At 36.9% G+C, this 26,187-nt stretch overlaps 1 protein-coding gene across 2 annotated transcripts; it reads right to left on the minus strand.

Moving 5' to 3' along the window:
* LOC145694205 (uncharacterized) lies at window positions 1-26,187 on the minus strand. 2 transcript variants are annotated; one of them, XM_081770321.1, is made up of 3 exons: window positions 26,053-26,187; window positions 2,478-2,691; window positions 1-123 (listed from the first exon to the last, which is right to left on the minus strand). In XM_081770321.1, the coding sequence occupies exons 2-3, from the start codon at window positions 2,688-2,690 to the stop codon at window positions 16-18; spliced, it is 321 nt and encodes a 106-aa protein (XP_081626447.1). In that variant the 5' UTR covers window position 2,691; window positions 26,053-26,187; the 3' UTR covers window positions 1-15. The 2 variants fall into 2 exon arrangements, with proteins under 2 accessions (XP_081626447.1, XP_081626446.1); XM_081770320.1 differs by having other exon boundaries at window positions 1-144.

Here is a 26,187-nt window from a genome sequence, read left to right on the forward strand (position 1 = left end):
AACAGAATTATTAATTTAAAAGAAATAACTAACCTTATCACCGTACTGCTGTTGCCACTGTTGGTACTGTTGCTGCCATTGCTGCCACTGCTGCCATTGTTGCTGCTGCAGAACAGTCCACTGCTGTGAATAAGCCGAAATATCCTATGGAGACAATATCCAACATAGAAACTGTAAAATTGTATATGCCTAGAGTTAAAGTGTTTTTTCTTTTTAAAAAAAACGAAAGAAGTACCGAACAAAAACTAAAGAACAAATTACACAAAAAATTTTTGGAAAACGAAAATTATACAGAACTAAAAATCATCTAATTGCTATCAAAAAGGATGCGTATGAAAAACTAAAAACAAAAACAACAGAAGGAAGGAATCTGTTAAATAATATTTACTATAAAACTAAACATAACTTGCTTGAAATGCGTTGGCCAAAAACTGCTTTTCAGCTTCTTTGCAATTATCGTTTTGACAAAGCAAGCAAACCAAAATTGCAAAAAGAATGACGATAAAAAAAATTAAAAACATGCTGGCATCCACAGCTCACGGGAACTTCGATTCTTTTCTAAACTGAAAAAAGAACTACTTCTTTAATATTGTCATTTACATTAAATTCCCGATATATATATATATATATATACGTACGTTTTAGAATATTGTACAGTTTATAATAGTGTAAAGCAAGGAAGTTTCCTATAAGATATGAACTACCTTGTTGAAATTATCTATAATAATGGTACTTTTTCACTCTTTAATTATATGTCAAAATTAATTTGAAGTAATACATTGTTATTTCAAGTTTCTTCCTCAGGTAACATTGTCACTGTTTTTGCTTTTTTTTTTTTTTTTTGTTTTGTTTTTTTTTTTTTTTTAATCTTACATTTATAGTTTTAATCGAACTAGCAGTAGATTTGCACATCTTTCGCTGAAAATTATTAAATTATTCGCAAATTTTATCAAAATAAATTTTATGATCACAAGGTACAAAAAAAAGGAAGAACTTCGAATTAGTTTTCCCTTCACACTTAGCTTAAATGTATTATGCAATATACGCATAATGAGCACGTACGGGAAAAAAATCCTGATGTAAATATAATTACATGTTTCTTGAAATTACACCAGTTCTACAACGCTGTGATTATTCATTTGGTTATCTCCAAAATTATATATCTAAATTGAAAAGAAAATTGCACCAATAATATATTATGCTCTTTAAACGTAAATTAGCAACTGTAGTTTTCTAGAAAATTTCATTAATATACCATTGTGATTGTACGATTTACTGCAGGTTAGAATTCTAATTTACTAGTAAGTTTTATGCTCAGCTGGCAGCTTATATTATCCGTTAATGTACATGATTTTCAGTTCTAGCATATTCAGCGAAAAACGTGTTAACGGTTCTACACTATACGTGCAGAACTGCTTTTCCGTTTTTTTATCTCATTTCTTAGCCCACTTCACGAAATATAATTTTCGTCCCCCGAGTAGATTAACCTATTTGTTCTTCCCTATACGAATTACATTCGCCATATATATGCAAAAAAAAAAGAATGCATAACCCGTTAATCACTATAGATTGCCTTGTACAGGGGCAATATTAAACAAATATATACATTACAGTAAATCTACACAAAATAATTGGCATCCCACACTATCCCATTATAGTAGACAATCATAATCTTCAATATTTCAACTGCTTTCTATTTAACCATGTAACCATTTCTGTGATTGTTCTATATTTCACTACCTTCCGTAACAAACAGGAAGACGAAGAAAGTAGTTCACAGCCGGTATTAGTGTATATCTCAAGAATAAAGGCAATACTTTTCTTCGTATAGTATTAAAAATGATGAATACAAGCGCTGCCTTGAAAGCGACGTACTCTTCGTAGTACCCAAGATTGTCGACTACAGATATAGTTTCTTTAAGCTTGCATGTCTATTCCAACCACTGTACGAGTTCATTCTTTACGTAAAGAAAACACAACATGCCGCACAATTTAACAACAACGCGTTTAAAATTTATATTTTTAAAAAAAAATGTTTTCTTGTAAACATTATTATACACTAAAAGAACACAGAAATTTCAGATACAAGTAGAAGTACAAGTTCTATTAGTGTAATAAATATATTAGCAAGTATTAAAATATTTATGGCAGGTACCACCAGAACACAAATTAATATAATTCATATACTTCAAAGACACTTTAGTTCTTTCCGACAACTATTCAAAATATTCCAAAAGCAAGAGTACACTAAATTACAAAACAATGATTATTAGACTGGAAATACGTATGTATATTTTTACAACAGCAGAGAACAATTGGCACCAAGGCCTTATATATATATTATAGTATATACAAAATTAAATTTATATTATTCAAGGTTGAAGTAGATTAAGTTGAAAATGACTCACCCGCATCCAAACTGACAGCTATAAGAACATTTTGTGAAAATAAAAATGTAATTAGAACGGAATCCTTACCCCTGGAGCTCCTGTAGGTGGTGCTGCTCCGTAGTATGGATACGCTGCTCCATAGCCTGCAGCAGGAACTGCTGGTGCGGCTGCTGTCGGAGCTGCTGCAGTAGCAACAGGCAAGGGCTGATATGCCTGAGTCGTATATCCCGTAGCCGCTGCTGCTCCAGCGGCAGCCACTGTGGCAGGTGCAGCAGCAGCCCATTGATTCCAAGCTTGCATTCTAAAAAGGGGAAAATGCGTAAAAAGTTATTATGTAGAAAAGTAATTTACACAATTCAACAATTTTCATCCATGTTCTTATGAAGTTTATTGTGGAATACTGAACAACTGAGATTTATTCACAGAAGACAAAAACAATACATTTTCGCAATTTATAACTCGACATATATAAACAGCCCATACCCATATATGATTTTTAAATCCAATTATAACTATTTAATGGATATGATAGTCATCTGAATGCTACTTGTGTAAAATCAAACCCATTTACCGTGTGCAGTAATTATCGGGAATCGAACCAGAAGTGTTGGCAGGTCATAGATAGTGGAGGAGAATACATAACTGAGTGATTGAGAGTGACAGTAAAATGTATGCAATGTATTGTTACACTCGTAAAATATGCTAATGTTATGGCTATGTTGTACTTGAATTAACCGTACAGCAGAATAAAAATCTTATATAAAATATAAGAACCACACGAACTTATACATCGACCCAATACATGCATTTCTTTGATTATTGATTCACGCATTGTGACAGATAAGAGATATTTTTACTTACTTTAATTTAGATTATCTGATCTCTTTTATGGTTACTCTGAGTCTCTACCAGAAGGCTTTGGTTTTTAGTTGATTTATAACTTGACGTGTTTTTGATTACGCAAATCATTCAACGTTATTTTAGAGACAAAATTTGTTTTCATGTTGTATAACAGTTCATTTAAAATATTATATTTTTAGTTTAAATAACACTATAAATATAGACTTAAAAAAAAATCGAAGTTTTTAAAAGATGATTGTCAACGTGACTAATGTTAACTATATGGTTCTCCTGTGAACAAACTGATAATGATTTGACTTTTAGAATGTTACTGGTACATTTTTTGACATACATCTTTTTGGATTACTATTTCCAAACTTGGCATATTTTATAGTAGTAAATTTTATTGATGTTTAAGTAATCATAAAAGTCACATTAATTTGTGTGTACCTTAAATATTATTATTATTCTGGAAAATATATACAGAGAGAAACTTAAATTTGTCGATGCACAGAAATCTTGTTAGTGTCTTTATACGTACTGAAACTATTTCGTTACGTAAGTCTTTAGGAGTAAGCACACGAAACAATTTCACGACTTATGTTAGTTACAAATTTTATTATAAATAAGTATTTTTTTTTTCCCTTCTTTCCTTATAATCTTTAACAAAAACAAAGAATAATTAACTGTCTTCCGGCCAAATCTGAATTTTTAATAATTGATCCACCACAGTAATATCTGTGGTACGTGTAATTTTCTAGCACTTACCAAAATACTATTTAGTGAAATCGAAATTCTTCGCTGCTGCATATTAATTATAATTAACTACAACATTATATGCAAAAGTACCTAATTTTTAATCCAGTACACTGAAAGATGTGTATCAACTTCACCAGAGATTTTAGAAAACTGCGGAAGAGTTACGGATTCATGTAACTTTCCCAAGTGCCTCGACTTTTTTTTTTTTATTGTTGTTAGCAATAACTTCTGGCAATATTTTCCCCCATTTTTGTAATGCATCTTTGTCAAACTCATTAACTTTATCGAACATATACATATATTCTATTTCTGATTTTAGATCCTCTTCCAATATCATTAATTCGTACACTTTAATAAAGGTTATTCAAATTTTTGCTTTAAGGGATTTCGGATTTAGATTTCTGGGCTTTTGGCATCTAAGGCCATTTAGCCCATCACGTTTTGAGGGATGACGTCCCTCGGCGAGCACACTATTCGGGTCAATGGAAGGAAAAAAGGATTGGGGAAAGAAGGAAGCGGTCTAGGACCTATGTTAGGTACCACCCCGGCATTTGCTTGGTGTGAATAAGTTTCATATTTAATTTTTGCTCTAAGTAAATTTCAAATTTAATCTCCTTGACAGAGGAAGACGTGATAAATCTCTTCAATAATATACGTCATCACACAAATAGGAAGACCTTGAATGAGGAAGGGATTTATTTTGGACAACACCCTCGAAAGTGACTTCTATTCAGTCATTGTGATTGTAATATATCACCGATTATGATTATAATATATCGTATTTTTAATCGTGATATTATTCTCGTTTATTCCTCATATTAAGACTGCACACTTTTAGACGACGTGTCTCCTTGCCTAACATCAATTAATAGGCTATTATTAGTCCATGTTTTTCATCTAAGAGCGCTGAACAAACGTACACCATGTGTAACGAATGTGTATGAAACCGCACGAAAACTGGCGTAGATCAGCTTTAATAGTATTTTTCAGGTTTTCAGGTCTGAACCGACTAATCTGAAATATGGTCACGGGCTTTCCAATGTACTACACAATGACATTTTACTCACATACCACGAATGTATGGTTTGGTCACTCCTGTACCTTTTTCACACGTGAATGGTATCCGTAATAGACGTAGAATGTCCCAGTTCATAGTCTAAAACAGAGACATTTGAAATTGTGATTCATTCTGAGAAGCTCTGTTCAACTGTATTACACCCACTGATAGTAGCATTGTCAGCTTTGCAGATATGCAGTGAAGTGGCCTACACCACACATGTTGCGTTCCACTACATATGACGTGGGTCGTTTGGATTGCATTACACAGAACTACCTATCAATCACTTCCTATACATATACAAGGTTCGTTGGCCTAACTTGCTCTAACTTTTCAACAGTATTTGCCAGTAAGATCAATACATTTACTCCAGAGAAGCTCCTATACAATTATCTCGATAAATCTGGTGAACACAGTGCAAATCTAAGTTTTATCGTTGTCAAAATATCTTTGTAGATACGTTCTTTGTCCTGTTGGAAAATAATTTATATTTCTTAAATAAATTTGATCTTTTTTTTTTTCAAGATTATTTTTTCGTCTGGTGAAAAGATTGGGATACTGTTCACTTGTTATTGTTTTGCTCCTTCCAAGCTAATTAATTCTGGCCCCGTCCAAGCAAATTAATTCCAAGACAATGGCTAAAATGAATTTACAGCCTTAAAAAAAAAAAAAAAAAAAAAAAAAAAAAAACTAGTTTGACCTTGCTTTTGAAAGATTTATTTATTTATTTATTATATTTTCTTCAGCGAGTTTTTAACAATCAGATTGTCAGGGTTTGAATTTTTTTTAAAAAAAAGTTGCTTTGGGGCAAAAATGTTAAAACGTGATTTATATATGAAGGTAACGTAACATCACTGTCATAATTTACATTTTCTCTTCATTGATAAAGATTTTTTCTTTCATTTTTCTATTCTAATGGCTGGCTGAATTCCGTAGTTCTCTAGTGTTCAGCATTTCTTTGATTATTGAGTTTTAGAGTACCTTTTCAGTTCCCAGCTATACGAGATACGGACCAACAGTTCAAGGTGAAATCTGATCACTTGCGGCCAAATTCCGATATGTACCCATCGGTAATCGAACACGTGTCCACGTACAAGGCCTACGCGCTAGCCACTAGTCCAGCGGAAAGGGCCATTTAGGTTTGATAGGTTTGAGTATATGTAAGTGAATAGTGACATTTCCCATGTTGTTTAACTACAAATTTATCTCCCATCGGAGAGAGGGGTGGTGGAGGGTTCTAAAACTCGGAACTTATATTCGAGTACAATTCATATTTTTCGAGATAGCCGAGATCAATAGTGACACTCCAGATGCCGTTTAATTCCAAATTCATTTCCCATCGGCACGAGGAAAGGGTGGAAAGGGATTTGATGGGCAAAAGTAATCGAAAACGATTGATCTTAGTTTAGGATTAGGAATTATATTTTTGGTTATTACCAGCATCTTAAAAATTTTGAGGCTGCCACGTCCCCACGTATGAGAAATGACGTCCCTCGCCGATCACACTACCCGGGAAAGTAGTGAAGGAAACGGCCTGGGACTTTGTTAGGTACTACTGACATTTGCTTTGTTTAAAGAAAACCCAGGAAAATCTTGAGTGTCCTCACTCGGAACTGAGTCCGGGATCGCTTGCATCAAAGGAGAGAGCATCAGTGACTATGCTATTAGAGCCACTCGGTTGTTGTTAAGTGTCCAATCCCTAGTTCTTGGGGCAGCTAGAGATGAACAGTGACTCCCCCGATGCCGTTCATATCAAAATTTACCTCACCGTGCATATTCTATTGGGGATAGAATTTTAATACTTTCCATGCGACTATGCTCCCCGTGCGAAGAACAGTCGCATGGAAAGCTAACCTGCTAACAACATGGTGAAGAGCACTGTTATTGCCGAACCGGTGCGACGCAAGACACTTGTTTCATGTGCCTGAAGAAGTGGTAGTCGCTCCGATATTGTGAACCAACGGACTTTATGGACAGTTTTGTCAATTTCCTGCATGACTTCATTGCTGATTACAGATGGGCATCCACTTCTTGCCGCACTGTGCACGTTGGTTGGTCCATCTTTAAATATGCGACACCATTCACGTACGACACCTTCACTCATCACGTCTGGTCCGTAAACACACAGCTCGCGATGAATTGAAGTTGCCGAAACTTTTTCGCATCCAGAAATCGTATTATCACACGCACTTCACATCTGAAGGGCTTTTCTATTGAAGCATTCATTTTCAATTGTTATAGCGGACGAGTGAACTGCAACATGACGTTCTTCTTCCACTGCTCAGTCTACTACACTACTGCACACAGCGCCACAGGACTCCGTCGCTCTTCCCGACCACTTCTCGCACATGCGCAAACATTTTTTTTTAATTGCCCACGTACGTGTACGCATATAATCTTTCCCAGCCCAAAAGTTTATTTCTGTACCAAAAATGATTAAAAACGGTTCCAACCAGGGGTAAAAGTGCGGGGGAACGAGGGGGGATGCCGTTACACCATCTCTAAAAATATGTACGGCGTTCCCCAGTTCCTAACCCTTTTAAGTTTCCTCGGTTGTTTTCGACCGATATTGTAGTGTCTTAAAAATTCGATTAAAAGAGAACTAAGAATGCTATTAGTACCGTTCTTCTTCTTCTTCTTCTTCTTTTTTTTTTTTTTTTTTTAATTTTTAATTTTCCAAGAGAGGAGGCATTCAAGAAAGCCTTGGATGGGTCTATACGCTTCCGAGCGTCAGAACATAGGGGGGTATGACGCCATCAATTTACAAATTCCCTTTTTTCATTGAGGTTTAACTTCAACATTTTTGGTGGGCTTCTCTTTAATCCTAGAATCCTAACATTTTCAATAAACTATCAGTGGATTCATTAGTTTTTACCAGATTTTTTCGGATCTCTTCGTCAACACTGAAGGGGGGTCCTGAGGGACAAAAGGGTAAAAAAGGGTTATTTTTGACCAAAAATCCCACTTTCGCGATTCTTGCTCCGCTCGGCTACATGATAGGGACATTTTAGTGGTACTTTCTGAAAGCCTACTCGATTCTGAAGAGAACGACGTATGAACCATCATCCTACGATAATTAGTGACGTATCAGGAAATTTTTGAAATTTGTATAGTATCCTTGGGAAATTTCGGAAATATTCACAGAAGAGGAAAATATTTTTGCCGCCCTTAGTATTGAAGATAGGAGATTGGCATTTGGCACAAGTAATTAGTACCGTAAGTAATATTTTTTAAAGTGATTTCCAGATCTCTATGTTAACCCAGGGCCGCACCAGAGGGTCCCAAATCGGGGAAAAGGGATTTTTTCTGCAAAAATCCCTATTTTCCTCACTTGTAACTCCTTAGGAACGTCCTAGGGACATGCGGGTGATACCATCTAAAAGCCTACTCTATTCTAAAGAGAACGACGTATGTATCATCATCCTACGATAATTAGGGCGTGTCAGGAAATTTTTGAGGTTTGTATAGTATCCATGGGAAATTTCGGATTCTCAGAAGAGAAAAATATTTTTCCCGTTCTTGGTATTGAAGATAAGAAATTAGTATTTGGCACAAGTAATTAGTACCGTAAGTAATATTTTTTAAAGTGATTTCCAGATCTCTATGTTAACCCAGGGCCGCACCAGAGGGACCCAAAACGGGAAAAAGAAATTTTTCAGCAAAATCCCTGTTACTCAATTTTTCCCTCCTTAGGGACGTCCGAGGGACACGAGGGTAATAAAATCTGGAAGCCTCATCTATTCTGAAGAGAATGATGTATGAATCGTGATCCTCCGATAATTAGGGACGTGTCAAGAAAATCTTGAAATTTATATAGGGTATTCTGGGACATTCTGGGAATATTCGCAGAAGAGGAAAATATTTTTCCCGTCCTTAGTGTTGAAGATAGGAGATTTGTATTTGGCACAAGCAATTAGTACACTACGTAGTATTTTTGAAAGTGATTTCTGGATCTCTATGTTTACCCAGGGCCGCGCCAGAGGGCTCCAAACCGGGAAAAGGGGATTTTTCAGCAAATATCCCTATTTTCCTCATTTTTTCCCTCCTTAGGGACGTCTAAGGGACATGCGGGTGATACCATCTGAAAGGCTACTCCATTCTGAACAAAAGGACATAAGAACCATAATTTTACGATCATTAGGCACGTGTCAGGAGTTTTTTTTAATTTGTAGGGTGCATTTTAGGGAATTTTCGCATTTTAGGGTGCTCTCTCAACATGGTTAAAAAATTTTCCCGCCCTTACTATTCAAGACAGGAAATTCGAATTTGTCACAAGTAATTAGTACACTACGTAGTATTTCTCTCAATTTTTGGAGGTTTGTGCACAGACCCGGTAGAGCCTCAGGGGGCCCCAAACTTTGAAGTTTTTTTTTTTTGTCAAAAAATCCCTATTTTCCCCTCAAATAATTCCCTTCTGGTACATCATAGGGACATGTAAGTGGTACCGTTTGAAAGGCTGTTCCATTCTGAGAAAGACGAGGTATGAACCATGATCCTAGGGTAATTAGGGATGACACTGTCGCTGCTTATCTGAGACTCAAGAAAAACACCGAAAAAGGCAAGAATTTAAAAGGGTTCCTAAAGAATTACAATGGGCAATGATAGGAAGGGGGAATGGCGTGGCCGTCCCCCCACCTTTTCAGATCCACTTATACTCCTGGTTCCAACAATTTTTGCATGACACTGCCGAATTTGAATTTCTAGCCTGCTCAAATCGTGTGTCCCTTTTCTTTCCCCCACCGAAATCAATATTCATGAATATCGTACATTTGAATTTTGAGACATATTATACATGTGTCTTCGTTACCCATTCCGCGCTCCAAAATAAACACAGTATCCTATACGTAAATTTTCCAAGACTGAAAAACTAATTTTCAGAATTGGTCAAATTGTTTTTGTGTGCTGCTAGTTCGAATTTCGGGGTCCTCTGTTACGTATCAGTCTCTGATTATCATGCCAAAATCAATACACAAAAGAAATATCCCCCAGGCATAGCCAGACCCATCGAGAGCCAACTCGAATTCCGGGGTTATCATCGGGCCAGGTATACTAGTTATGTTATACTAATTACATTAAATACGTAAACTAGTTACATTACTAGAGTTACACTTCGTTTGCTTTCCTGCTAGCAAATGTATTTATGATATCACTGACGCGCTCAAGTTTAGCTGACGGGCTAAAGTAGACTCTAGTGCAAGAGTTCCCACATCAGATAACCTAACAAGGAGTGGTAGTGCACATTTAAAGATTTAATATTACAAACTGGGAGAGCGAAATGGCCAAAAATAACGAGGAAAACCGTCTTAGAGTTTTCTCGCCACATATATCGTACGACGCGCATATTTATCAAGTGACGGCGTGGCAGAGTGAGAAGAATCTGCGACTTAAGTGCTAAGGGTCCCGGGTTCGATTCTCGTTCGAGTCAAATTTTGTTTTGTTTTTTGCTTCAACCAATAAAGCAGCAATTAGTAACTATAAGTAAAATATTAATTCACCATACGAACCGGTACGTGACGTTTGGGCGCCGCCGTTTGGGCGCGGACGTTTGGGCCCCGCCGTTTGGGCACTGGACGTTTGGGCGCGAGTTAAATTAAAAAGGCATTATGTTAGGCGCAGAGTATCAAGATATCACAAAGTGTCTACTGTAGTGGAAGTCCTTGAATTATACTGGATATTGTTTTACACAGAAATACTGGAATTTCAAATTTCTAAAAACTGAATTAACAATTAAATTTTGTAAATTTAAGTTTCAGCCAAAGTTAAGTGTGCTTTTTATTTGATAACTTTTCAAGCCAAAGGTAAGTAGACCAAACTAGATATGATTAACTGCATTACATACATAGTGAGCCTATTCCATTAAAAAACTTAAAGCGGGCCTTCTACTGTAATTATGCAATAAGTGTGAATGTCAAACACATTTCTAGTGGCTAAATGACCAATATATGTACACTTAACAATTATTTTTAACTTTGAAATCGTTCTTTTTTTTTTTCCTTTCGCCACTTTCTTTAATGCAGATTAATGGGACGAAAAAAGTGTGTTAAGTTTTGATTTTTATATTGAAATATTAATAAAAAAAAGTGATACCAGAAATACGGCATACTGCAGTTCCTAAACTCAATGTCTTAGACACCCCGTATTAACATCTTTCCCTCAACTCGATTAGGATTTAGGATTTTTAGATTTCTGGGCTCTTGAAATCTAAGGTCATTTAGCCCGTCACGTTTGAGGGAGCACACTATCCGGTGAAAGGGAAGGAAGGAAGCGGCCTGGACCTATAAATAAGGTACCAACCCGGCATTTGCCTGGTGTGAATGAGGAAAACCTCATTCAGGGTGGCTGGCCTAAAAAAGCGTGTTACACTTTTTCGACCGAGTGCCCCCACCAAGAATCGAACCCGGGACTGCTCGCACCGAAGGCGAGAGCGTTAGCGACTACGCTACGCGGGGCCACTTCCCTCAACTCGAGTGCGCGGAAATCTTTTATTGGTAGTTCTTTATTGGACTTAAGGAAGAGAAGAGTTTGGCAAACGTAATACGAAAGAAAACAAATTTTAATATTCATAAGTATGTAATCATTAACTTTTTAAAAAAAATACAAAAATTAAATCAATATGTTTTAATTAACATTAAGAAAATTATTAACAGTTCTTCTGATTCCTTCATTTCCTAGCTTTCTTATATAATACAAAAATTAGATCAGAAGTATAAGAATCGTAAACAAGCGAAAAATCAGTCCATGACCAGGTTAGGCAACAAATGCCACAAACGCATTAAACTATTTAATTTAGAAAATATGCAGATAAATGAGGTGAGATAAAGATAGAAGAGTGGGAAATGTATATATATCTTGATTCGCGCTTAGTTTTCAGTGCCTAGCTTACTTTATATGTCGTAAATTGTGATTTTTACTATGTACCTCGCGCCCAAACGTCTGGCGCCTAAACGGCTTTGCGCCCAAACGTCCGCGCCCAAACGTCCTGTCCCGATACGAACGTCAATCGAACCCGGGACCCTATGCATATGAGTCGTAGATTTTCCTCACTTTGCCACGTCGTCACTTGATAAATTTGCGCGTCGTACGATATACGTGGCGAGTAGAAAACTTTTTGAAGACGGTTTTTCTTCGTAGCCTACGAAACAGACACTGCTAGTTATCATAATAATAATAATAATAATAATAATAATAATAATAATAATAATAATAATAATAATAATAATAATCTTAACGTAATAATTTGAACAGCTTGGATGGCCCATCAAATTTTTTGTATATGTGAAACCAGATGTAATAAGCATTCAAACAAAAACAAATTTATTAAAATCCATGATGGGGATTTTGAGAAATAGAGGTTTGAAGTTTACAAAATGGCATTCTAGTTGTTTCTCAAAATGTTACCTTTCAAATGACTATAAAATTTCTATCAGCTCTACGGAAACTTTTCATTTTTTCCATGGTAAACAACTTCAAGACAATCAATTTAAAAAAAGAATCACGTTTCTATCATTAAAAGGAACCAAAATATGATTTTTGTGTGTGTGTGTTCTTCCGAAACGGGAAAATATGTCGCGATGGTCAGAAATGGATTTTCTTCTCATTTTTGAAATGCAATAACTTCTGAGCCTCTGATGCTTTTGCAATAAAATTTACATACTTGCAATCAACATAAAGCTTTTTATAACTCTACCAAATTTCATCGAAATCTGCGATAGTGGGATAAATTTCCCCAAAATTTTGGTTGAATTGACCCGTATGGTAGGTATCTTATAATCGCAACCAATAATGAACACATTAAAAAATGGATTTGATGCAAAAATATTAAGAAAGTCGCCGAAAGCAAACTTTAGAATAAGCACAGGTCACAGAATATCGCACAAAATAAGATCAAAACGTCTAACATGGGCGCCACACTTGCACGCATGGGAATGAAGTGCACAGAATTCTAAGTGGTTGAGTTTACAAGAAGGATATGTTTCAGAAAACCACGAAAATGAGAGAGTAGCACGTAAATGAACAAACAACAATGATCACAAATAATTAGAACAAACTAGCAACCAACACAAAATTTTAGTGTTCTTACACTAAACACTGACAAGTGAGTTAAATTAGAGTCATAACTTTCCACCGATATTCAATGCACTGACTGTCCAGGTAATCTCTATTTTACGGAGTAGTTGGAGCAAGCAGTAGTTCACACCTCAACTCCTTTCTGTTGAAAGAGTGGCACTCCTTTTTATGAATGTAGCGTGCATTACTTATTGTATGAAAGAAGTTTGGACAAGAGCTCAGTACGACGATGAGTGCCACCGCTGCCACCGCCTCCTTTTTCACTCTAATTACAGGTCTTATAAGTTTGTGGTGAACAGAATCGTGTCTGTGCATTTCCTCAGGGTTGTTCTCTCTCCCTCTACATTTTCATTCCATCAAAAGTGTCACAGTCATTCACTCATCATCCGCTTCCTTCAGCATAACGAGTATAGCCGTGGGAGGTAAACCTACAGATTTCATTCTTTCGTTTCCAGCATTATGTAGTTTTCTGCTTTTGTCTACCTCAATACTTAGTAAACTATCAAGCTCCATCGTGAACTCAGATCACAAACGTAGAGGTTACAAAACTCGGATCGCCTCAACATCTTTAGCTATCGTAGCTGAACCGGAATCTGTTCTATTTCCCACCAACACATCTTGATGCTGTCGTCCTAATTCTAACACACCCAGCAAAAGATAATATGCCCACTTTATCCAGCCATCTTTTGCTTTGCTTTTACAATCGATTTGTAGAGCCTGAATCAAGTAACCAACCACAAAATATTTTCCACTAGTCTGCCAAAATGGAAAAAAAAATGGAATTCTGGCATTTCGAGTTGAGTTGAGTTGATTTTGAGTTTAACGTCCCGTTCAGCAGCGAGGCTTATGAGACGTGGACCTACTGATTAACGTGGAATCTGAACCGCATGAGCTCCCACCGAGAATCGAACCCGGATCTTCTGGTCTTTCGAATTCTCCGATGAGACATGAGGAACAACGCCAACAAGATCATATAGGTGTCAGCTCATTCAAAAGTTTTCCGAAATGTATGGAATATATGCACAGAATTAATAGATGGACATTTCTTTCAGTCTCTGCTTCTTGGAGATTGTCTTACCTAAATATCTCTAGAATTCAGAAGTATATTATTCAAATCACGAAGAAAACGTCGAACAGCTAGCATACTCATCTATTTCAGCTGAATGAAATGAAATGAAATCTTTTAGTCTCAAGTCCCACGATTATGCGGGCTAGGCTAAAAGGAAACGGGAAAACCCACTCACACGGTGTTTGTCTACCACAAAGCTTACTTGGCGCGAGCTGGGATCAAACCAAGAACCCCATGCACCATTGGTGAACGCTCTTACCACTGAGCCACCGCGGCCCCATTCCAGTTGGAAGGTAAGAAATGAATAGTCAGTAATTCTACCTAGAAATATAATCCATGCTGATTTTACCCTCAAAGTGTGTTTGTAACACTACGTAATACGAAATGTTAGTCTGTATTTGTGACCGTATGAATCGTAAATTTTTAAGTTGGGGCCATTTCTCTCAACCGCTAATCATCCTACAGTGTATAACTTGAAACGAGTACAAGTGAAAGAACCGATAAGCATTTACAAATGCAGACAAGGATTATATGAAGCCACTGTTAACGAGTTATTTATATACCATTTTACATGAAATAGTAAGGTAGTGGGTCACAAATATGAGGGTTATGCGGAAAGAAGTACATGTTCACTCCGTGTGCAGCGTCGGTGACTCAAGTAGCTACCATAGTTTCGTTTTGCTCCCTGCAGACAAAATTTTGTTGCACTACAAATATTTTTGTTCTAATGAGTGTTTGAAATTTTTAAAATTGAAAACGCCACCACAGGTGAAATGAGATGTGAGATTCGATTCGTAAACGCAAGAAGTATACGACCATGTGATATTCGCCCACAATCCAAATCACCGTTGCCCAGTATAGTGAAAAGTGAGTAGTATAAGCCATCAAACATGAGGAGTAAGGAGGCCAGTGGGGACGACGAAATACCAGTTACTTCTTCAAGAGATTAAAAGACAATGCAATGGAAGTATTGACTTAACTTAGTAACAAGATCTACTTGAGTAAAGAATGTCCGAAAGATTTCCTGCGTTACAATGGTTGCATTACTTAAGAAAAAGCAAGCAAAAAAGTGCAGTGATCACAGCATCATTAGCCTTATTTTCACAGAGAAGATAATAGCACGCAACTGAATAAACACCTGAAAAGTATGACAGAAGAGATGCTGAAGGAAGATCAATTTGGATTCCGAAAAGGCAGAGACATTGGGTTTATGAGAACTATATCAGAACGAGTTCTCAGCGTAAAGGAAGAGTTATGTTTGTGTTTCATCGATCGGCAGAAAGCTTTCGAATGGATCAATTGGACCGAACTTCTGAAAATACTTCAAGAAATCGAGGTCAACTGGAGAGACCGACGACTCAATTGCAATCTGTACATAAAAAAGCAAGTGAAGCTGCGCTTGAATGAATGAGAACCCAATAGTGTGGAGATTGGAAGAGAAATCAGGTAAGGATATAGTATGTCGCCCCAATTATTCAACGTTTACAGTGAATGTAAAATAAGCATTAGTCAGTTGGAATTTCAAAATTGGGTGGGGGGAGGGGAATAGGTCAACAAGATTACATATGTGTACGATACAGGCATTATAGCTAGAACTGAGGAAGGATTACAGGAGATGAACAGAAAATTTAACACTGGGAATCAATATGGAATAAAAATCAACATCTAAACCTGAAGGTCATGAAAATCCCACAGAAACATGCCATTAAGGTTCGAAAATGAAAATGATTTTTTTTTCTTCAGGATTATGCCCTTTAGGCTAAGAAAAACGGATGATTAAGGCGAGGGAGTGAAGATGGAACGAATAGCAAAAGAGGCATTCAACAAGAAAAGATCACTTAACATTGGACTATACCGAAGAAGGGTGTTTTAGGGGGAAAGGCGAAATAGTAGTATGAGTGATTCTAAGCACCAAAAAACAGAAGTTTATAAGAACATAGGTACTATTCTCAACAGTTTGAGAGCTAGAGGTTGTGAACCATTTTTGACCTTTGATACTTAGTGCTCATCCTGTTGTTATTCTAGAGAGGTGAGACACAGCGCATTTGATAAGCCATGGAATGGCTTTCCAATGATATGCAACACGTTGCAGTGGTGTCTTCGGAAGGGAAGTTATCGAGGGAAATTTAGGAAAGATTACCTAAGGGAATTGTATTGCAACACAAATTTCCACCGTTGGGAAGGTCTCACCTCTCTGCAATAATTACAGGGCGAGTAATAAGTAACATAAGGTCAAAAATGGTTCACACCTTGTAGCTTTCAAATTGCTGAGAAAAGGGCTATGTTCATAATAAGGTTTTTCCTTACAATTACCTATATTACCACTTCCGAATGTATTGCCCTTTCCCCTGAAACACCCTGCATAATAGAGCATGGTGTTGTAGTTCAGACTTGGACATCATAGAAGTTAGGGAAAAAATAATTAGAGCGCTTCGAAATGTAGTGTTGGAGGAAGATAAAATGAACAGAGCGAGAGAGAGAGAGAGAGAGAGAGAGAGAGAGAGAGAGAGAGAGAGAGAGAGAGAGAGAGAGAGAGAACAAACGAAGATGTTCTGCAACAAATAGTAGGAGAAAGGACGACCCTCTTATCCAGCATCTTTCCTTGAAATGTCAACCGTTCATGTATCTTATGAAGAAACTGCCTTCTTCATACCGCTATTAAGGGTAATATGGAAGTAAAGCAAAAAGCAGGAATAAGAACACAATTTACACGGAATTTACTTTACTAAGGAGTGGAAAAAGGATATATAGAAACATCAAAATGAATGTTTCTGGAAGTGAGAATATAAATGAAGAAAGTGGGGATGTAGAGCTACCAGGTTCGAACTCATCAACAAACGTAGCTGACCTTATAAAACAGCTAGGTCAATCCTTGTCGAAGCAAATGAATACTCAGTTTCGACAAATGGATACTCAATTTGAACAAAGGTTTCAGCAAATAGATACCAGATTTGAACAAATTACACAGATTATGACTCAGCGCATGGATAATAAATTAGATCAGATTACGCAGCAAATCAACACCAGATTTACAACTATACAAAGTGCAGTAGATGTGGTTGAAACACAGGTGAATAAGCATACTAGTCAAATAAGAGAATTGCAGGAAGAAGTAAATGCAATCAAGGAGAAATTTTATACTGCAAATGGTGATGGAGTTCCGGCTCAACATTGATCCTGTTCCACATGAAGTTCGAGTAACAGCAAATGATAGGGATTCTTCCGAAGGATATTCAATGAAGGATGACAGCATAGCTAGCATTTTGATAGATGGAAGAAGAAATCATTCGCATCACCGTAATAGAAATATTCATATAAACTCCAATCGTTGTAAGCACACTCGTAAGATTAGTCATTTTAGATTTAGTGAGATTAGGTCCTTGACGAAATTCCGGCCAGTACTTTCTTGCAAAGATTCGAAGATGAATGTGATTTAATGGGAATTGATCCGTCTAAATTTCTGAAAATACTGCCTCATGTTTTATTACCCCCATGCTCTGTGTGGTTCAAGGCAATCAAAAATAAATTACGTAATTATTTGGATATTAAGAATGCCTTGCTTACTAATTTTGAGAATGATTTCATGTTGGCCAATAGGGACGCCATAGTTCGGAATCGGCATTTTAATCCGAAAGTGGACCGAAATCTTACTGATTTTGTGATATCTGTGTACAACGAATTAAAATCAATTAATCCATACCAACCGGAATCAAGAGTAATAGCCTCAATACCTAGTTACCTTTCTAGTTACAAATGCTGATTTCTGCACAATGCGTTAATTTTAATCATCTATGCGTTAATTATGATCGTGCAATATTTTGAGAGTCAATTTGCGTTACAGGCTAGTAATCATCGCAATCAAGCAAATCATAATCGTAATCTAGTTAATTATGTACCAGTACGAAGTATCAATGTAAGAGAAGAAAGTGTTCGTAATGCGAGAAATAACAGTAGATTCAATGGTAATGAAAATAAGAGCTGAATCTAGTTTTACCGGTATCAGAACAGAGTCTAATTTTAGAAGGAACTGGAAGAAGAACCGTAATGCTTTTCGAAACCAAGCGAATAACAGATCTAATTTTACCCGAAATAGATTTTGCAATAGATTCATAGGTGACCGAAATTATCAAAATAGGAATCTGAATACTGTCGAAACAAATATTGGTCACGCCTATGTAGTGTTTGTCGGAAGTGTAATTGCTCGTGCTGTATACTGTCGTATACACTGATCCCCGACTAAGCAGTAGGGAATCCCCATTTGCACGTTTCAATTGATCATTCAGCACGCACGCTAAACATAACCAGGTCATTTTACTTTTGTACATATTCATTTTCACATCCCCTACTGCATTTCATTTGTTGAATCCCTTTCTCCCTTTGGGGAATCCCTTTGTGCAGTTCGCTCTGCTCCTTCCTATTTGCGTCATCGTTTTCGTGAAGCACCAGTATGACTTTCTTTACATTCTTCACCCGAAGTCAGTACCTCCATTTGTTCGGCAGATATTGCACTTAGAAAAAGGAAGCCGGCTGATGCTTGATAACGCCACCGCATTGGACCTATGTTTATATGAACATTTTTCTTAACTTCTACCTGTAGAATCGCCTCTCGAGTTTTTTCGGTCTTGTTCCCTTCCACTCTGTATCGAGTAAACAACAGATTTAGAATTATTTTTATACATTAAATTCTCTGTAGGTGTGAATACAACACACAGAGTGAATGACTAGACTGGACTCGAACCCGAGATCTCCGGTATACCTTGCCGATAGGTAGTGGTTACGGCACTTTTTCACGGAATACTCTGTGCAATTTTTCTATTTACAGGTTGTGGAGTAATATAATAATGTAATCAAAAATATTCCGACTTGCATCTTATCTAAGTTTGATAATGGTGCCAGAAAGAACTGAATATCGTGTAATATGATGTCCTGAACTGGACTGGAAGTTGGGATGTAAGGCGAGATTTTGTGTTTCGACTATGCACTAAAGAGCAAAATTTAGTCACTTCTACAATAGTTATTCTCACCCATTCAGACAATAGCATTTTCCATTTTCAACAGACACAATTATCACGTACGCCTCAGCACAATATTTACGACGTGGCCATAGGGTCGTAAATATCTTCAAACATTCCAATCAGCCATCTAATTTGGCTCCAAATATAGTGCACAATATAATGTCGCCGGTAGTATACATCTCATCTGATAATACGGTTGGATGAACATTACAACGTTCGCTCCATCTGATATTATTACAAAGACACGACTACCTTGTATCATCATCATCATAGGTATTCTGCCTTTATTGGCAGGTCACTTGCCGCAGCTGACAAGCTTCCATGCTCCACGGTCCTCCGCTAACCTTTTCGTCTTCGCGTATGATCTTTGTTTTAATATCATCCATTAATTGTAGTCTCCTTCGCCCCCTCCCTCTCTTTCCCACCACCATACCCTCTAGGACGTCCCTCATGATACAATCTCTTCTTAGGCAATGTCCCAACCAGTTTCTCTTCCTCTTCCTAATAATGTCTAAAAGTGTTCTTTTCTCACCCACCATTTCTAACACTCTCTCATTCGTTTTCCGCTGGACCCAACTAATTCTTTCCATTCTTCTCCACACCCACATTTCGAAGGCTCCCAGTCGATTTTCGTCACCTTTACGTAATGTCCACGTTTCCGCCCCATACAGTACAACACTCCACACGAACATTTTATAAGTCTTTTTCTCAACTCTTTGCTCAAGGTCCCACAAAACAGACTTTTCTTTCTTTTACAGGCTTCTTTCGCCATTCCTATCCTTGCTTTTATTTCACGTTCGCATTTCATGTCATTACTAAGAATACTACCCAGGTACCGAAAACTATTCACTTGTTCTATTTTCTCCCCTCCTACTTTTATATTTGACACAGACCCCTTCGTTCCAATTACCATGGCTTTTGTCTTTCTAACATTTATTTTCATCCCATATTCTTCAAAGCCCTTTCTCATTTTTTCTAACAATTTATTGATTTTCTTTTCAGATTCTGCAACAAGCGCCATATCGTCAGCAAATCTTATGCATCTAATCATTCTACCTCCTACCGAAATGCCATCATCATCATGTAGGCTCTTTTTCACTCTCTCTTCTAGATAGACATTAAATAGTGTTGGCGAGAGGCAGCATCCTTGTCGAACTCCCCTTCCAATTGCACTCTCTTCCGTCAGTCCTCCCCCTATCCTAACACTTACTTGTTGGTTCATGTATAAGTTTCTTATGAGTCTTCTATCTTTTCATTCCAACCCTATCTTTGCTAGAACTCCCAAGAACAATTCCCAATTCACGCGGTCAAAAGCCATTTCTAGATCAATAAATACAACATACACCTCTTTCCCTTTTCCTATAAATCTTTCACCGATCACCCTTAATAATCCAATAGCATCTCTTGTACCCTTGCCTCTTCTGAACCCAAACTGCTCTTCCTCAACATCTTTATTTGCTCTTCCGTATAAACTTCTGTTCAGTATTCGGAGCAGAATTTTAGCTGCATGAGATATGAGACTAATAGTTCTATAATCCTCACATCTCTTTGGGTTCGATTTCTTAGCCATCGGTATCATGATCGTTTTCAGAAAGTCTCTTGTATAAAAACCTTGTATAAAATGGTTCAAATTTCCCTAACCCTAAGTTAACCAATCCAACCCAACTCAATCCTGCTCTACTATACTCTTTTCAAGCCGCCCTACTTCTCGATGCGCAGCTGGTAAACGTAAACTTTAACCATATATTCCTTCAAATACATGGAGACGCGTTATCGTAACGACACACTTTTTCCATCCGTACGGAATTCTATATATGCAAACTTATTTATTTTTAATTTAAAAACAAAGTAGTAACAGACACATTTTTAGTGCGTCATCCTTATGAGATTTCCTGAGCTGTTCAAATGGATTGAGTGAAACATTTAGACTCAATAAATAAGGAAAATCCACACCATTACTCGTAAGGCATCTTAAGGATATCGAAGAACCTGCGCGGTAAAATCGAAGCCACTTAATTAAAAACACATTTCCCACGATATGTGCAAAATCAATGATGAATAGGCCACTTTTTGATTTCTTCAATTTCAGAGCATCTAAACAGCAAGAGGCTTCATAATGTGATTCCATTTCCATGTGAGGGACTTCATGAACTGAGAAAACCGCAGTAACAAACAGTTGACGAAAACCCTTGAAGACGCAATAAATGCAATAGATCTAACCTTACACTTTTAAAATAGTATATGCAAACTAATTTGTACTGACTATAGTACGCAACAAAACATAACCAATTTTTTCCTCGAAGGTCAAGACCTAAGGGTTTACTTGTCCCTACCATAAATCCTTCATTGTAATTAGATTCCGGCGTTGCCGCTCCAACTCAGGTAGAACTGTATAAAGCTCTCAGTATGGCTAACCCCATTACGGTTATCACAGTAGCCCGAGTACGTGCAGACCTCTAAACACATTACCCCACAGAAATGAGTGCCATAAGTCCAGGCCTTCTAACCGCCAGGAATTTAGTTATCATTATTATTATTGCTTTTTGATGGAGACAAAGATCATGTTGTCAACGAGATAGACCAATCGTCCTCAGAAATTGAGGAAAACGAAAACGATGACATGTTTTGAACTCTTAAAGTGTTAAGTTGCAATTGTTTATTTTATCTACTTATGTGAGAATTTTCAAAATAATGTTCAATCAGGTCTGATATAGTGCTTTATGTGAGATAGATTCTAAGTTGCATGAAGGGCATAAACAAATAATAATAATAATATTTATAAAAGACTAACATTAGTGCATCACGCTAACTCCTAATAGTAAATCAAGTTGATTCTCATTGCAATAATATAATACAATAAATTAGATTTGAGCATTTATATTTATGTATCCGCAAGTTCGTTGGTCCGCTAACTTAAAAAAAAAAAAAAAAAAAAAAAAAAAGTAAATGCAAACAATTAGAGCTCTTAAGTATTGACTTTAACCTATAATTAGTGCTTGAACTTTTTTCGGGTAAACTGTACCCGCCCGATACCCATTGCGTTTGGTTTACTCGATCCTTAGACCTGATAAACTTGTTTCACCCATGTTTGGCCTGTTTAGACCGTTTGACCTGATAGACTCGTTATGAGTTCGTACATGATAATTAGAACAATTTGTGTTATGATAATAAAGTGAAACCATCATTTACAATAATGACAGACCAAGCTTGTTTTCATAAAAAACGGGGTTATCAAGTCAACCCTATTCATACGGTTCAATCGGGCAAACCCGATTCATACGGGTAAAAATACAATATCGGTCCAACGTGCGGTCCGGGATCTATTCTATTTTCCGAGCATTACCGAAAATGCACAGTAGCCGGACGTAAAAACTATTATTATTATTATTATATTAATAGGAGAGAAAATTACTTGTTGAATGACCTGTACGAATTTTATCCCTATTTTAAATGGTTATTCTTGTTTTATGTATCTGCTTATTGGTTTGCAACACTCACAAAGGAGAATAGTTCGAGACTTCATTGTTTACCCCGGCAACAGGGAAAGCGGCTAAGCTTTTGTAATACCGGCAACATCCAACTGGTTGACAAACCGCACGTGGCCACTAACAACCATATGACAGTTTTACTGCTGATAAGAAAACTTGGTTTAGCTTTGAAAACCACTATAAATACTACTTAATATTGCCTAGAATATTACACTAGATCCTGGATCGAACTACAGTAATTTTCAATGATGAATCCAAGCCCTTCATTAGTACAGATGATTTTAGAAGCCCTTCATTAGTACTCTTGTTCAGTTACAAAAAAAAAAATGCGATTTCATACAGATTTTGAAACTGAATTACGTATATAGAAGTATACAATATACACATATTCAATGGTAACTGAAGAACACGGCAGGTTTCTAGAACCAGCGCCATGCCGCGGGGGGGGGGCGAAAAATTCGGGAGAAAAAGGAAAAAATGTTTGGAATATATGTATGGGGGCGCCGTTGTATACTCTCACCCCGGGCGCTGATTTTCCACGGCACGGCCCTGTCTAGAACACTGGCCCGCATCCCCATTGAGTCATACGAAACTTATCAATCTGGTTAGTAACTCGCTACCGCTCGCTCGGCATAATTATGTAAATTGAATACTAAGCTTTGATAAAGAAACCAAACTGGCTACTAACCCACCTTTAACTGTATGGTAGAGCCAGTATTCTAGAATCTTCCCGAAAAACATCCATTTCGTGATCATTAATTAATGAGGCACCATTCACAACAAAGTTATCTTTCACATAACAAAACTGATTTTTTACAAAATGAAAATAACAATTAAGAACAGCAATAAACTCTCCAAAATCCTTCCATCAATGTATGTAATCTCGACCAAAAAACTATAAGAGATAAAATATGCATCAGTTCTACATTAATACAACATATATTTTGACAAGTATGATTTCTTCAAGTATAACCCATCCATAATAGTAGAACTCGCACCTTTATACACACAGGCGATCGTTTAGGTTACAGTTAGTAGGTATGTTTTGAGATCTGGTTGATATATCGGATGATTAACCAGGAGGTTAAATACCTTCGATGCTTTGATTCAGATAAGATATGCCCATAATGGAAAGTTCGTACATCCCACGCCTAATCTACATCTGCACTTTCCGATTGCAAGGTTTTAAACGAAGCGAAATCATCTAATAACATATTTCCGTGGAGGTCAAATGTGGGTACACAACAATTTCCAAAATTTACAGATAAAATTCAACACACTGCATGGAAAGACATGCTTATAAGGAAGAAATTTCGCACGCAGTAGGAAGTAACACAGATGTATTTGTTATAAATATGGTGTTGCCAGAACAAAGTCATCACAAGTGCTTTACGACGGTTAAAGAAGTGAGAGAATATAAATGATGATTTTATTAGATACTATTTCTGGGTTAACCGTGTTATCGCTGGATAAATTCTAGAAAATTCACCAGATGGTTTGTGAAAAAGAGTGAGCGAAAGTCGGATAGGAAGAATACCAATACTTGAAAATACTTGAGTTAAGAAAATACTTGATGCTGTTATGACAAGATTGTCAGTATCGTGTTTGAGTTTTATCGAGTTGTACAAAAATAAGGAGTGTAAGTTGTTGACATTACACTATGGCACTGTCTTCTAAACAGGCAAACAGATTTTCTTTAATGCAGAAAGAAACAAACTATTAAAAAGAAGATAAACATCTAACCAAACCTAGCACGATCTAACCTAATTTAGCACATTCTGGTACTTTTCTGCATGGCATTTAGCATCTCCCCCAAAGCTGTGCAACACATAAGCCATGCATTTTGAGATATAAAGTGTTTCTCCACTATCTTTGTTTATGCGTACACCCATCGCCGATGACGTGCCTGCTTCATATGGACACACACGCCCTCGCTATTGGTCGGGTCACCACTCTTACGATCGTGCCCGGACTCTGTTACATAGCATGCGTGCTCCTTAGTGGCAACCTAGCGTAAGTTGGTTCATGCTTTCTGCTGTAGTTTTTATGACACGTCCACACTGTATTTCGAATCATAACCACTACCAAGTGAACAGGCTCACAACCTAGTATTTTCAGGAAGAAACAAAATAATAGTCTTTTTTTATTATTATTATTATTATTATTATTACAATGTGGTTCGGCGATACAGCAGTAATGCTGTACTTCTCGCCGGCTGACTATTTCTGCACAAGAACTCTTAAGTGTTTGCAATACCCTTGCTTACGCGCACGCCTCAACCTTCGACCTGTCCTCACTCGGTTAGATAGCATTCAAACTTCTGGCTGATACTGTTTCTTCCCCAAACTTGCCCATACAAGATCTCCAGTGTTACTTACTGAACAGAATACAGCTGAGCGAGCGAAGGAGGTTAAGAAGCCCAGAAGGGCTAGTTGTTTTCTACCTTCATCACAATTTAGACTACTCGGTTCTGGAACCATGAAACGAGTTGAAGAAGTTGTTAAATAGTATCAAAAATTTTCACTGCCCAGTTTGCAAATTTTTATTTCCCATAAGTCTTTATCGTATAGTCCGGATGCTGTATTTATATCCAAATCATGAAAGACTTGTAATATTTCAACAATTAATTCTAGAGGCCCCTTTAACTTCGCGTATGGTAAGTGGAGTATATTATGTCGCCCAATCCAAATCTTTTGGAAGACAAAAAGGGAACTAGGAAAAGAATTACAAATCTTCAACTATTATTTCGAATGGGTGCCTACACTTTACTTACATTTCAATACGTTTATTATCTAGCCAACTTTATCAAGTAGGCCTAAACATTCCCAACAACTTATATCGATCTTTCAAAGCTGATTTATTCGGTAAAGCACCTAAATGTAAATAATAAACACTGTTTCCAAAATTCGAGCATACAGATCTTAAAACAACAATGTCTCAACATGACTGCCACTAATGCAAAGAACAACAAAAAATCGCTGATCAATTTGAAAGATCTATGGAACCACAACAAACTAAATTATCGAAGCGTATTTTGTGCATCATTCTACAACCTTCAAGGTTGCTGCACCGGCAAATATGTTAATAGTGCTCGAAAATACATGAACCTACTTTTTATTACTTCTGAATAAACAATATCAGTCTTGTAGTCACTTTGGTTATAGCAGGTCGTGTACGTCTAACTACATTATACAAATTGTTTCAATTTACTGATTCATCCATCATGGCAACCAGATACAGCCACGCCGCCATTCCGGCTTCCGATAGACAGAATATCAAAACTTCCTGATAATGTGATGGAAAATTATTTTTTTAGACTTTGGGCAGACATTAAGTAATATATACATAATTAAAAGCAGTTATTTACCTGTTCAATTGATTTATCGTCTTCTAAAAACACTCATGAAAATCTATTATTGCGAAGACAACGGACTTCACACTCACTTGTAGCACTCGTATCTCACTGTTACCAGATCACGTATGAATCCATGGTAGACATACC

This window comes from Thermobia domestica, chromosome 9, assembly GCF_964235325.1.
Source record: "Thermobia domestica chromosome 9, izTheDome1.hap1.1, whole genome shotgun sequence".
NCBI classification, from domain to species: Eukaryota; Metazoa; Arthropoda; class Insecta; order Zygentoma; family Lepismatidae; genus Thermobia; species Thermobia domestica.

Excerpts from the sequence above, each read along its gene's own strand:
- LOC145694205 (XM_081770320.1), bottom strand. The coding sequence starts at position 2,690 with ATGCAAGCTTGGAATCAATGGGCTGCTGCTGCACCTGCCACAGTGGCT. Across the intron at positions 145-2,477 it reads CACCTACAGGAGCTCCAGGG|GATATTTCGGCTTATTCACA; the intron begins GTAAGGATTCCG and ends TTGTCTCCATAG.